At 39.6% G+C, this 14144-nt stretch overlaps 1 protein-coding gene across 3 annotated transcripts; it reads left to right on the top strand.

The window, feature by feature from the left end:
* The first annotated feature begins 973 nt into the window (after window positions 1-973).
* LOC131325441 (serine/threonine-protein kinase VPS15) lies at window positions 974-14090 on the top strand. 3 transcript variants are annotated; one of them, XM_058357716.1, is made up of 11 exons: window positions 974-1505; window positions 5427-5549; window positions 5640-5685; window positions 5769-5929; window positions 6958-7037; window positions 7550-7655; window positions 7910-8086; window positions 8174-11341; window positions 12597-12844; window positions 12928-13027; window positions 13757-14090. In XM_058357716.1, exons 1-11 carry the CDS (start codon window positions 1233-1235, stop codon window positions 13931-13933), a joined length of 4659 nt encoding a protein of 1552 aa, XP_058213699.1. In that variant the 5' UTR covers window positions 974-1232; the 3' UTR covers window positions 13934-14090. The 3 variants fall into 3 exon arrangements, with proteins under 3 accessions (XP_058213699.1, XP_058213700.1, XP_058213701.1); XM_058357717.1 differs by lacking the exons at window positions 5427-5549; window positions 5640-5685; window positions 5769-5929; XM_058357718.1 differs by lacking the exons at window positions 974-1505; window positions 5427-5549; window positions 5640-5685 and having other exon boundaries at window positions 6960-7037.
* The last annotated feature ends 54 nt before the right edge of the window (window positions 14091-14144 follow it).

Raw genomic sequence — 14144 nt, forward strand, 5'->3', positions numbered from 1 at the left:
AGAAGAAAACGGGGTGAAATATTTATTTTGTAGGTCAACAAATACAATTAATGGGCATACGTACGTAATAAGTACATAGATATATAGAATACTCCTACGATATATATATATAGGAGGAGAATGTGAAGTTCGTTTGATCATTGTTTATTGAGAAGGGGAATCCTAAGTTTGATCGAACTAGGATTTGGTTTCATCAAACTGTGTAGAAGAAGTCTTGGAGTTCAAGTTACAGAATTACTGCAGCAAGTAGTGACCGAACTACGACTCGGATTTAGGATAAATTTTTGGGTGCCGGATGTGTACCACGTGGGCACGCCACGTGGTGTTCGAGCAGCGCATGTGGGCCGTTAAAAATTATGATGGACGGCTCAGATTGAAACCCTTTCTCTTCTCACCCGACCACTCTCTCTCATCTTTATCTCTAAATCTGAGCCGTCCAAAACCGAAAAAGAAGGCTAGAATGCATTGCTTGGACACTAAGAGGTGCCCGCTCGGCACTGAAAAATTTCTCCGGATTTAAACCTTAACCTTTTGAACTTATTCAGTGCCGCTAGCAAGGGCTTGATATACATGGGTCACATATCCCACTTGAAATTAATATAATTTTATATACTCCATATTTACTTATTAGCATAATTATGAAATTAAGTGTGCTATTACTAAATATACACACTTAAATACATATTGCAAAAAACATATAAGAATTAATTTTTAATTAGTTTTATGTTTTAATTTCATTACAGGTGTATTTATACTTATTTCCGAACTATTTGTCTATTTGAAACAATTCTGGCAATCTTTCATCCATGGCAATTAGATTTACTTTTTAGTGTTCATGGATCCTATCAAACTTCCACAGAATTTTCTTGATTAAAAAAAAAAAAACCCATAACCAAGGGGAAAATAAAAAAACTCAAAAATTGATTCCCCAATTTGGCTAGAATCTCAACGACCTCTATAGTATCTACAGATCCAAAAACTAAAAGCGTGTACGCTAAGTCCGGTCCACACGCAACACACAAACACCACGACGGCGACGCCGTTAATTCCTCCGCCTCCGCTTATTCGCCGCCCTCTCTCTCCAAAAACCTAAACCCCAATTCATCACCAAACCACATAGCACAATCACACACGCGCACGCATCTATATATACAGATAGATAGATAGATAGATAGATAGGGATAGAACGAGGTATATATCGATATAGATATTTATATAGAGAGAGAGAGAGTATGGGGAACAAGATCGCACGGACGACGCAGGCGTCGGCGACTGAGTACTACCTGCACGACCTGCCGTCGTCGTACAACCTGGTGCTGAAGGAGGTGCTGGGGAGCTGGCGGTTCCTGAAATCGATACAGTGCAAGCACGACGAAGGCCTGGTCCTCGTCAAGGTCTATTTTAAGCGGGGCGACTCCATCGACCTCCGCGACTACGAGCGCCGCCTCGCCCAGATACGCGACATCTTCCGCCGCCTCGATCACCCCCATTGCTGGCCCTTTCAGGTCCCACTTATTGTTATTATTATTATTATTGTTGTTATCTTTTCTTGCCGAATTAGTCTCGTTTAAAAGCCCTAATTGAGCTGTCTTCGTTTGGTTCCTGAGAAAAGTTGAGAAAAGGAGGGAATTTTTGGGGTTTAAGTAGTTTGGGTGGTAAAGTTGAAATTTTTGAGTTTGATCAGCTTGAAACACAGTTTTGAAAGATCAAGCAAGAATAATATTTTTCTTGAAGAAAGAAAGTCTAGGAAAATTAGAAATTCCTGAATTTGTCTCGTTCAAATCCCTTATCGACCTCTGTGATTACGAGCGCCAGTTCGCCCAAATCCGCGATTTCTTCCGCCACCTCGACCATCCCATTGCTGGCCCTTTCGAGTCCCATTATTTTTCCACCGAATTTGTATCGTTCAAAGCTCTAATTGAGCTGTCTTTGTTTTTTTTTTCTGATAGCTCAGGGTGTACGGGTCAGTTGATACGGGATTTGCTCCTGCTTTAATTGGGCTTCTGTTGCCTGCCGATGGATGGTGGTATTGGGTAGTTTGGGTAGTGAAATTGAGATTTTTGAGTTTGATCAGCTTAAAACTACTGTTTTGACTGATCAAACAAGAATTATTTATGTCTTCTTTTTTAAAAGCATTTGTCTCAGTTAAAGCCCTACTTGAGCTGTCTTTGTTTTGGTGTTTTTTTTTATATCTCAGGCTGTCCGGGGCAGTTCATACAGAACTTTGCTTTGGCTTTAATTTAATTGGGCTCCCGCTGGTAGATGGTGGGGTTGGGTACAAGTAGGGAAAAGGGGGGGATTGCGGGGTTTAAGTAGTTTGGGTAGTAAAATTGAGATTTTTGAGTTTGATCAGCTTAAAACTGCTGTTTTGAGTGATCAAACAAGAATTATGTATGTCTTCTGGCAAAAAAGTGTAGGAATTTGTCTTCTTCAAAGCACTAATTGAGCTGTATTTGTTTGGTTGCTGAGAAAAAGTTGAGAAAATGAGGGAATTGCGGAGTTTAAGTAGTTTGGGTGGTAAAGTTGAAATTTTGAGTTTGATCAGCTTAACACACTGTTGAGAATGACCAAACAAGAATAATGTTTGCTTCAAAATCCCTAATTGAGCTGTCTTTGTTTTTGGTTGCTGAGAAAATTGGGGAAAAGTAGGGAATTGCGGTTTTTGATTAGTTTGGGTACGAATATTAGAATTTTTTCTTTGATCAGCTCAACTGTACTGTTTAGAATGATCAAACGAGATTAATACTAGTCTTCCAGATAGAAAGTCTGGGAAAAGCAGAAATTCCGGAATTTGTCTCGTTCGAATCCCTTGTTGAGCAGTATTTGTTTGGTTGCTGTGAGAACTTAGGGAAAGGAGGGAGTTGTTGGGTTTAAGTAGTTTGGGTTGTAAAATTGAGATTTTTGAGTCTGATCAGCTTAAAATTACCGTTTTGAATGATCAACCGAGAATTATGAATGTCTTCTCGCAAGAAAGTATAGGAAAATCACATGCTCCACAAATCCATTGCTGACCCTTCTAGGTCCCACTCTTTTTTTCCGAATTTGTCTCATTCAAAGCCCCATTATGTTGATAATTTTTCCGAATTTTTCCCGAATTTGTCTCACTCAAATCCATTCCCAAATTTTTCCATTTCTTTTTTTGGTTGCTGAGCAAAGTTGGGAAAGTGAGGGAACTGCGGTTTTTTAGTAGTTTGACTTTGAATGATCAAACAAGAAGAATATCTGTCTTTGTTTGGTTGCTCTGGAAACTTTGAAAAATGGTGGAATTGCGGGGTTTAAGTAGTTTGGGTAGTAAAGTTGAAATTTTTGAGTTTGATCAGCTTGAAACTGCTGTTTTGAATGATCAAACAAGAATAATGGCTGTCTTCTAGCAAAGAAAGTTAGGAAAATCAAATATTCATAATTCATCAACCTCAAATCCCTTATAAGATATAGATTTTTTGGTTGGTTGCTGAGTAAAACTTAAGAAAAGGAGGGAATTGTTGCGTTTCAGTAGTTTGGATGGTAAAATTGAATTTTTGAGTTTGATTAGCTTAAAACTGCTGTTTTCAATGATAGTTCCTAGGACGATTCCCATTCAAGTATCTTCGCCTCTCCATTTCTTTATTAAAGTCTAGTACTTATGGCACAAGTCAGTCTGCAAAGAAAGGTTGGAAAATCAAATATTTCACGAATTCATCTTTCTCAAATCCCTTTTAAGCTAGCTTTTTGTTTGGTTGCTGAGAAAAACTTGGAAAAGGAGGGAATTGCAGGGGATAAGTAGTTTGGGTGGTACAATTGGAATTTTTGAGTTTGATGACTTTAAAACTACTGTTTTTTGAATGATTAAAGCAAAGAAAGTCTAAGAAAATTAAATATTCTACGGAGTCATCTCACTCAAATCCCTTTTAAGCTAGCATTTTGTTTGGTTGCTGAGAAAATCTTGGGAAAAGTAGGGAATTGTAGGGTTTAAGTAGTTTGGCTAGTAAAATTGAAACTTTTAATTGATCAGCTTAAAACTGCTGTTTTGTTTTAAGCTGTTTTGAATGATTGACAGCTGCCTTCTGGCTAGGAAAAGTATTGGAGAATTAGATGTTTCACTAATTTGTCTCACTCAAATCCCTTTTAAGCTAGCTTTTTGTTTTGCTGAGAAAAACTTCCAAAAGGAAGGAATTGCTGGGTTTACAAATGTTTATACGTTGAAATTGTATTTTGTGTTTGATCAGCTTAAAACTATTGTTCGGAATGATCGGCAAGATTAATGTTTTTTTTGTACAAAGAAAGTCTATGAAAATCAAAGTGATAGAAATGGTGTTTGCGTGCTGTGAAACTTGGGAGGAGGGAATTGCGTATGTTTTTGGTTGTTTAGTGATATAACTTGATGTTGGAGTTTGTCCCACATCGGTTAATTGTCACCCCGAAAACTAGTATACGAGCCTGGGCGCCTCTCCCCTCATTGCCAATTGGTATTGATTATTGAGTTGGATGCTTTAACATGGTATCACTCCAGAATATATAGACCAGAAAATAGATCAAGTGTTCGAACCTCACCGCCTACCTCATGAGTAAAATTTACACATGTTTAGCCCGGTTTTGGAGGAGAGTTTGGCTACATGTGAGGGGGCGTGTTGAGACATAACTAATACAGTTTCCCCTCTCTCTACAAGCTTAAGCTTTTAGATGAGTTGGTGGTTAACAATCTAATACGGTGTCAGAGCTAGGTCTTGGGTGGCCTTACCTCGCGTGGTCGAGTCTCTGTCGCCTGAGTCAAATCTCCCGGTCTCCTCAATTCGTACCTTTACGTGCATCCGGGCTACAAGTGAGGGGTAATGTTAGACTTAAACCCACATTGCTCTTGTAAGCCACCCAAGCTTGATTAATATATTCTAGAGGCTACTCTACCTATTGCCAATTGGTTTTAGGTTGGAACCCTCCAAGAAATTCTAACATGGTATCAACCCTTTGTTTGTGTCGTGGTTGCACTTTATTTCGTTGTGATCCATATGTTCCGGATCTTTTGTTGACCTCTCCATGTGCGAGTCGGGGGTCGCACATGTGGGGGAGTGTTGAAGTTTGTCCCACATTGGTTAATTATCACCCCGAAAACTAGTATATGAGCCTGGGCGCCTCTCCCCTCATTGCCAATTGGTATTGAGTTGGATGCTTTAACACTTGCATAGCAAAGTCGATGTATCTAGTTCTATCATCTTTTTTCTTCACTGTAATAGTAAATGTACAATTTTGAGTCTGATCATCTTGGAACTGATTGTTATGAATGATGGACCAAAATTATGGTCGAAATTAGAATGTTAGTATTATTAAATATGATTCGGTCCAAGTTATGGTAATTTTTCTTGGTGTCAAAATGTTTTAATATCATTCAGTCGCTACTTTTGGTGTTGTAGAAATTTTAATCTTTCAATGTTCTTACATGGTGAATATCACAGTTTTGGCTCGAAACCGATAAGGCTGCTTATCTGTTGAGGCAATACTTCTTGAACAATCTTCATGATAGATTGAGCACACGACCTTTTCTCAGTATCGTTGAAAAGAAATGGTTGGCTTTTCAGGTCTGTCTCTCTCTCTCTCTCCCTCCCTTCATAATGTTTCAAGCTTTAGTTGGCTTATAAGACTTACCATTTTATTCTTCTGGTTCACAGCTACTGTATGCAGTTAAGCAGAGTCATGAGCATGGAGTTTGTCATGGTGAGCTCACTCTCAGTCCAATTCTACCATCACTATTCAGTTGTACTTGAGTTTTTGTGATATATTTGCATTAAATGTTCCAGGTGACATTAAGTGCGAGAATGTGCTTGTCACTTCATGGAATTGGCTTTACCTTGCTGACTTTGCATCCTTCAAACCCACCTATATTCCCCACGATGATCCCTCCGATTTCTCATTTTTCTTTGACACTGGAGGAAGAAGACGGTGTTATCTTGCTCCCGAGGTTGGTCTCTCTTTACTTTTAGTATTTTATATTTTCAATATTTGCAATGGATAATATTTTGTAACCTCCAGTCACAAAGGTGTAAAAAATTGAGCTAATTTGATGACTTTCAGTAAGGACCTTCTTTCAAAGCATTTTAAACCAAGCAACAAAAGATAAATTGTGGTGACTTTCTGTGCTAATTGTTGTTTCTTAATTATGAAGTCATGAACATAATATGTAATAAAATTAAGTAGAAGCTACTTGAACTTTGCTAGTGAGGAGGTATAAGTGGCTTGTGTTATTAATAAGTGCATTGCTGCAAGTTTTATGGTAGTCATTGCAAAAGGTTGGTTCAACTTTTCGGGGAACCTACGATAAGTCAGTATTCAGTAATATGAAACCACACACAACTGCATGGGTGTCAGGAGCTCTTGACTGGTTCACCATACGATAGTTTTCAAGGGCGAGAGGCGCACCGAGGCATAAACCCCTCTTGGGGCCTAGGTGATAGGCGCAGGGCCCTACAGTAGCACAAGTAATGGATTATATTTCGAGGTGCAACCCCCTCTTGGGGCCTAGGCGGTTTGCATCCTTCAAACCCACGTATATTTTGTAACTTCCAGTCGCACTTGTTTGAATTTATTGGATTATATTTCAAGTGAGAGTGTGGGGAGAATTAGATGTGACTTAATTAAACACAATCAAACATGATTGATCAATTTATTTGGTAGAGCTGACATTTCAAATTAGTAAAGCTGATGGAAATGTAACCCTAGGTTGTCATCGACACATCAATGATACTCTTGCATTTTCGTGAACTTTTTTTTTGAGGTTTATTTTTCTGAACTTAAGGCACAACAGGCATATATTATTGTTTGCTGCTTCCTGTTAGAAAGTATTGCTTCTACTAATGTGCACATGCTTAACTAACAATCATCGACTTTTATTACTTACCAAAAAAAAAGAAGACAATCATCGACTTTTATTCTACTCTAATATGATGATTATATAGAAAGTTAATAAATTATTTACTGTTTGACTGACAGAGATTTTATGAGCACGGCGGTGAGATGCAAGTTGCACAAGATGCACCGCTAAAGCCATCTATGGATGTCTTTGCTGTTGGGTGAGCTTTTGGAGGATTTTACCTTTGATGTTTTGCTGATGATGACAGGATATGATGAGATATAACGCCAAATGTATTATTGCTATGATCAAATTTGATTGCCTATCATTATTGTTTTCTGTATGGAATAACAGTAATAGAGTTTGCAGTCCTGATTGTTACTATTGGTTAATTCCATCACCAACACAAATGGCTGCCATTGTGAGCTATGACCTCCTTTGGCATCATTCCCCTTCTGCCAACATTGGTTCCACTGCCGTTTTTTCATTTGTGTCACGTATCAATTCACTTTTATCCTCTCTTGGAATCTCATAAAATGATGCCCAGTCAAGTCATTGTGTTCAGCTGAATCGATTATGTTGAAAACGATTACAATATCACAGTTTCTCCTTGTTGTCTTCTTTTTGTCAGTTCTTCTCATCTTTGATTAACATTATTTTTATGCTATCAACTTTCTCATTTGAATATGTCTGGTTTGTAAGTTATAATTGGTTGGATTTATGTTGCTTTAGGTGCGTGATTGCAGAGCTTTTCCTTGAGGGTCAGCCACTCTTTGAACTCTCACAACTTCTTGCTTATCGACGAGGTCAATATGATCCTACGCAACATCTTGAGAAGGTTAGTCTTTCATGGTATTGTGCTTTTCTCCCTGGCTTAGCCTTAAGTTCTTCAGTCTCCTTTTTGTTTTTATAGTAGTATCTTTGACTGTCCCAAAGCTCCCGATAATGATGATTATTTTGTTTGCTTTGTACTGGGAACAATTACTGTGAATGAAAAATTCCCCCCGGCAGTTTTTCAACAATTTTCTTCACTCTGTGTATGTAGTTTTCATATTGTCAGAATTTTATTTTTTTTTGGTCTTATGAGGGCAGATCCCAGATTCAGGAATCCGCAAGATGATTCTTCATATGATTCAGTTGGACCCTGAGTTGCGTTTTTCTGCTGAAAACTACCTTCAGAGCTATGTGAGCGTTGTGTTTCCAAGCTACTTCTCACCGTTTCTTCATAATTTCTATTCCTACTTGAATCCACTTGATTCTGATACAAGGGTAAGGAGATTTTATAGTTTAACCTGTCAAGAGCAGCAATCTGCTGACACACGTACCAGCATTTAACACTTCCCCTTTATGCTGCAGGTTGTGATGTGCCAGACAGTATTCCAAGAGATACATAAACAAATGATGAGTAATAGGTCAAATAACGAGAAAGGTGTTGGATTGGGCACACGATCAACTACCATGGGTGGCCAATCAATGCAACAGATGGATACAAACCAGAACTTTGATTTTGTAAATGATTCATTGAGCAAAAAAGATTTACTAGAGAAGGATTCAGTTGAAGATCGACTTGAACTTCTTGGCGATATAAGTAATCTACTCAGGGATGTGAAAAAAAGTAATCGGTATTCTGGTGTGAAGCCAGTGCTGGAAGATGTAGCCGCGTCTGCATACTCTCAACATCACAAAAAATGTGGCATGCAGTCTCCTGACGAGCTACTGCAAACTATCTCGAACGTATTTAATAGAAATCACCATCCCTTCCTGAAAAAGATTACAATGAATGATTTAAAAACCTTAATGTCTGATTATGACAATCAGTCGGACACTTTTGGAATGCCTTCCTTACCATTACCTCAGGATAGTGTAAGCTGTGAAGGAATGGTTTTGATTGCCTCTCTTCTGTGTTCTTGTATACGCAATGTCAAGTTGCCTCATTTGAGGAGGTGGGCTGTACTGTTACTCAAGTTTTGCGCCCTATATATTGATGATGAAGACCGACTGCAGCGAGTGCTTCCATTTGTTGTTGCAATGCTCTCTGATCCAGCAGCAATTGTGCGGTGTGCTGCCTTGGAGACTCTGTGTGACATTCTGCCTTTAGTCCGAGATTTCCCTCCTAGCGATGCTAAAATTTTTCCTGAGTATATTCTTCCAATGCTTTCCATGCTTCCTGATGATCCAGAGGAAAGTGTGAGGATATGTTATGCCAACAATATATCTAAGCTGGCGCTAACTGCTTACGCGTTTTTAATTCATTCAATCAGCTTGAGTGAGGCCGGTGTTCTTAACGAATCCAATTCCTCCAACAAATCTCTATTTACTGAGGCATCTGGACGGTTGAAAAATCTGAACAGTGATGCGCAGCTTGCACAGTTGAGGAAATCCATAGCTGAGGTTATTCAGGAACTTGTAATGGGCCCAAAGCAAACTCCAAATATCAGGAGAGCACTCCTGCAGGATATTGGCAATTTATGTTGGTTCTTTGGCCAGAGACAGAGTAATGACATTTTGTTGCCCATCCTCCCTGCTTTTCTAAATGATCGAGACGAGCAGCTACGAGCTGTATTTTATGGGCAGATTGTTTATGTCTGCTTCTTTGTGGGCCAAAGAAGTGTGGAGGAATATCTTCTACCTTACATTGAGCAGGCTCTAAGTGATGCATCAGAGGCTGCAATTGTGAATGCATTGGATTGCTTGGCCATTCTGTGCAAGAGTGGTTACCTGCGGAAGAGGGTACTGCTTGAAATGATAGAGCGTGCTTTTCCGTTGTTGTGTTATCCCAGCCAATGGGTAAGAAGGTCAGCTGTCACCTTTATTGCAGCTAGTAGCGAGAGTTTAGGTGCTGTAGATTCTTATGTTTTCCTGGTCCCAGTTATACGTCCTTTCCTCCGCAGACAACCAGCATCTCTAGCTTCGGAAAAGGCTCTTTTTGCCTGCCTAAAGCCTCCCGTCTCAAGACAGAGATTTTATGAAATCTTAGAAAATGCCAGGAGTTCAGACATGTTAGAGAGGCAGAGAAAAATATGGTACAATTCATCAGCACAGCCCAAACTATGGGATACTGTAGACTCATACAAGCGAGGAGCTGAAGAATTGAGTCCAATGAAGGGATGGTCTGACAAGAGATACGATGTTCAGGGTCATAGACCTGTTGTGAATGGAATTGAACTGCTGGATCAGGCCGAAAGTGATGATGGTGATGCTAAAATGAGTTCTACGTCCAGCTTTCTGCCTAGTGCTTCTGGCACCGCTGCTGGTCATGATTCTCTATCTGTGGAAAAATTACAGTTCTCTAGCTTTATGTCTCCTCAGGTTGGTGGTTTGAACAGCTTTATTGGTGAAAAATCATCCGAAGGCATACCTTTGTATTACTTCAAGAAAGATAGACGAGCAGTAGCAATAGCTCCAGCAGCCTCTGATTCCTCATTGCAGTTAAATACATTTGGATTTGGTTCATCCTCCATGCCTTGGATTGACCCAGCAAATAAATCGTTAGGCTTGGCTAGTTCAGTTCCAGCACCTAAGCTTGTCTCAGGCTCATTCAGCATTAGCAACAGTTCTAAACAGTTTCACAGAGTGGTGCATGAAGCAGAAGGCCGGGGAAGCGATCAAACAGCATATGTTAACAGCAAGTTTCAAGAGTTGAATATATCTAGTACAGTGAAAGGGAGTTCAATTACCACGGAAGATGCCCCGTCTCTGACTGATGTGACTGGATTGGCATCTTTCACTCGAGGTGCGTTGGTTCCAGATTCAGGGTGGAGGCCTCGTGGGGTATTGGTTGCACACCTTCAGGAGCATCGTTCCGCTGTAAATGAAATTGCTATTTCAACGGATCAAAGTTTCTTTGTGAGTGCTTCTGACGATTCTACTGTTAAGGTGTGGGATTCCAGAAAGTTGGAGAAAGACATTTCATTCAGGTCAAGGCTAACTTATTCCCTGGAGGGAAGCAGAGCGCTATGCATCACAATGCTGCAAGGCTCTGCTCAAGTCATCGTCGGAGCTTGCGATGGCATGATACATATGTTCTCTGTGGACTATATCTCCAGAGGTCTTGACAATGTTGTCGAGAAATATAAAGGTGTTGCTGATGTGAAAAGAAAGAGTGTTGGGGAAGGTGCCATACTCAGCCTCTTAAACTATTCAGCTGATAGTGATTCCAGGCAGATGATTATGTATAGCACCCAAAATCGTGGGATCCATCTGTGGGATACAAGAACAAATTCAAACGCGTTGAATTTGAAAGTAAGTCCTGAGGAAGGTTATGTGTCTTCTCTGGTAGCAGGCCCTTGTGGGAATTGGTTCGTTTCTGGGTCCTCAAGGGGAATCCTTACTCTTTGGGATCTGAGGTTCTATCTACCTGTCAACTCATTTCAGTATTCTACTGTTTGTCCTATCGAGCAAATGAGTCTTTTTCTTCCGCCTTCGAACACGACTATATCCACTGCAGCAAGGCCGCTTGTTTATGTTGCAGCAGGTTGTAATGAAGTTTCTCTTTGGAATGCAGAAAACGGCAGCTGCCACCAGGTACGTGTCTTGTTTTTGGTTACTTCCAGAAAACATTTATTTTTGAAAGTTAATTCACATAATCCAACTAAAAAATGGAAAAATAAGATAGCCTTGAAAACCCTACAACCAAGAGCCCACGGGGCCAAACCAAGAACACAAAAACACAGACGCAACAGAAAACACAATTAAAAACCACTGCATAAATATCTGGAATTGTATAAAACTTGGGGTTTTTTTTGTTGTTGGTATCCGGCAGGTAGATAGGAGGAAATTTTACAATACCGCTTTCAAATTCTATGAAAGGGTGTAGGGCCATCTGAAGTGATCCGGAAATTGTTCAATGATGACTGGGTACAACCGTACAAACGAGGAAAGGCCGAAGAGGTAATTGTTGAAAGCATAGGAATAGTGCGAGGTTCGGTTCTTTACGAATTGACCACATATAGCGGTAAGTGAGATTGATGTAGGACAAGGAGATAGAGAGAGGAGAGAGGGAAAACACACAAGGGCCACAGCCCTAATTTCATACAACTCTTTGTGGAAACTTTATATCCATCTCAAAGCCAATTGGCAATGAGTGGAGAGGTCCTAAATGTTTCTGAAGTGATCACCCATTCCACTCCCAAGCAATGTGGGACTACATTTCCTTAACACCCATATTTTAATTGATCAAAGTCTGATGATTTTACAACCTTAATCATCTTATTTATAGACTAACAAAAAACTAAATAAGAGATAAACTCAACCTAGCAACAAACTGATAAAATCCCATCTCTATCTTCAAGCTAAACAAATCCTATCCTAAACTAGGTTACTTAAATAAATTAAATAACTTAACTACCAAGCACAATTATTGGACTAAAAAGATTTATTCACACGTGACTTGACACGCGGCTTCCAAAGAGGACTCTTCCGCTCCAACCAATCAAGGACTGCGCCATCAGAGATAGTGTTCAATGTTTTGGACTCCAACAGAATTGGGGAGGAATCGTGCTGGATTTATGAGTTTGAAAGTTAAAGAATGTTGCAGTTTATTCAAACGATATCCCAAGGACCCTTGAATAAATAATAGATGTGACCAGTTGATAAATTCAAAACTTTGCAAGTACTTCTCAGCTGGTGAGGAGGATGAGCTGTAAGTAATGAGAATATTGGATAGACTCATCTTGGGAGTCCAATATAAGGAGTGATGAATTTGTTTTCACGAATGTTTCTTATTTTATCAGTTTGCTGCTGGTGATTTCATTCTTTGATTAGTTTCTATGGTTTGCAGGTATTGAGGGTGGTAAGTAACGACAGTGATGCTGATTTGTCTGATCTTCCTTCAGCCCTGACCAGATCACCCAGTAAGGCAAATATGAAATCTGACCTAAGACGAAACGTCAATCCAAAGTACAGAGTTGATGAACTGAATGAACCTTCAACCCGACTTCCTGGTATCCGTTCGTTGCTCCCCTTACCTGGAGGAGATTTGTTAACTGGTGGTACAGACCTGAAGATACGTCGCTGGGACCATTGCAGGTTTTAGACATTCTCCCAGTTTTATGCCTTTGATTGTCCTGTGATTTTTCCTGTCTGATTGACCTTGGGCTTCTATATTGCAGCCCTGACAGGAGTTATTGTGTTTGTGGGCCATCTATAAAGGGTGTTGGAAGTGATGATTTCTATGAGTCAAAGTCTAGCTTTGGAGTACAAGTTGTGCAGGTATGTTGGTTTATTGATGCAGGAAATCGTTTTTCTAATTACTGTTCTTTGTACTCTTAGTGTGGTGAAATATCCCCTTCTTGGAAGATTAAAGTAGGATGATTGACAGTTCAAACATTAGAAATAACTGTCAGAATTGCACAGGTTCCACCCGAGCTGGAGTTAAGGAAATTTTTAGATTTTGTAACATTTTAATGGATACTTGGGCAAAAATATTTCAACTCCTGTTTCCATGTCTGATCCATATAATTCATATCCGCAACTTTTTTTGATAGCATGTCTGGTGACTTTTTTTGATAGCATGTCTGGTGCCTATGTGTTTGCAATCAACCGGTTGATGCATTAGTCTGTCCACCTTAACTAACTCAGAGGAAAGTTGCTTAACTCAGAGATTTGTCTGATGGAAAATATACGTATATGTAATGTTCAAAAATCTGAAACAGGTCGAGTCCTTTCTGGATCTTTGCTCCCTGATTTTTCTTCATAATGACTAATTTCCATGAAGGTTTTTTCTTTGGTAAACCCATTGATGGATTTATTTTCTTACCGCATTTAAGTAGTAATCCTTCTCCTTAGAAAGTCCCTCAACTCCCTTATTTTTAGTGGTTTTCTGTTGCGGCTTAAACAGGGACCTTCTTACCTCTTCCCATTTGACTGGCTTTTTAATTTGGTACTGTATTTGATGTTGGGATTTGTACTAAAACTTTGGTGTTCCTCTCTGGCAAACAGGAAACAAAGAGACGACCTCTAGCTACAAAGTTGACTGCAAAGGCAGTTATTTCAGCTGCTGCAACTGATTCTGCAGGTTGTCATCGTGACTCTATTCTCTCTTTGGCTTCTGTCAAGGTGAACCAGCGACTTCTGATATCAAGCGGTAGAGATGGGGCGATCAAGGTTTGGAAGTAAAGGACCCTAGTTTTTCAGTGGGTTATTGTACATAGTAGCGAAAATGCTAGTTAAAACTGTACATTATATGCTATGAATTGAGTTAAGTTCCATTTGGATCATCTCTCTTATTGTGAATCCTTCCCCAGTTTATAATACAACCCTTGCTTAACTTAAACACGTGCGCATGTTCAGACAAAGGCAGATTAATGATTCCTATAGTTTGGATAAT

Source organism: Rhododendron vialii, chromosome 5a, assembly GCF_030253575.1.
Source record: "Rhododendron vialii isolate Sample 1 chromosome 5a, ASM3025357v1".
In the NCBI taxonomy this organism is placed as follows: domain Eukaryota; kingdom Viridiplantae; phylum Streptophyta; class Magnoliopsida; order Ericales; family Ericaceae; genus Rhododendron; species Rhododendron vialii.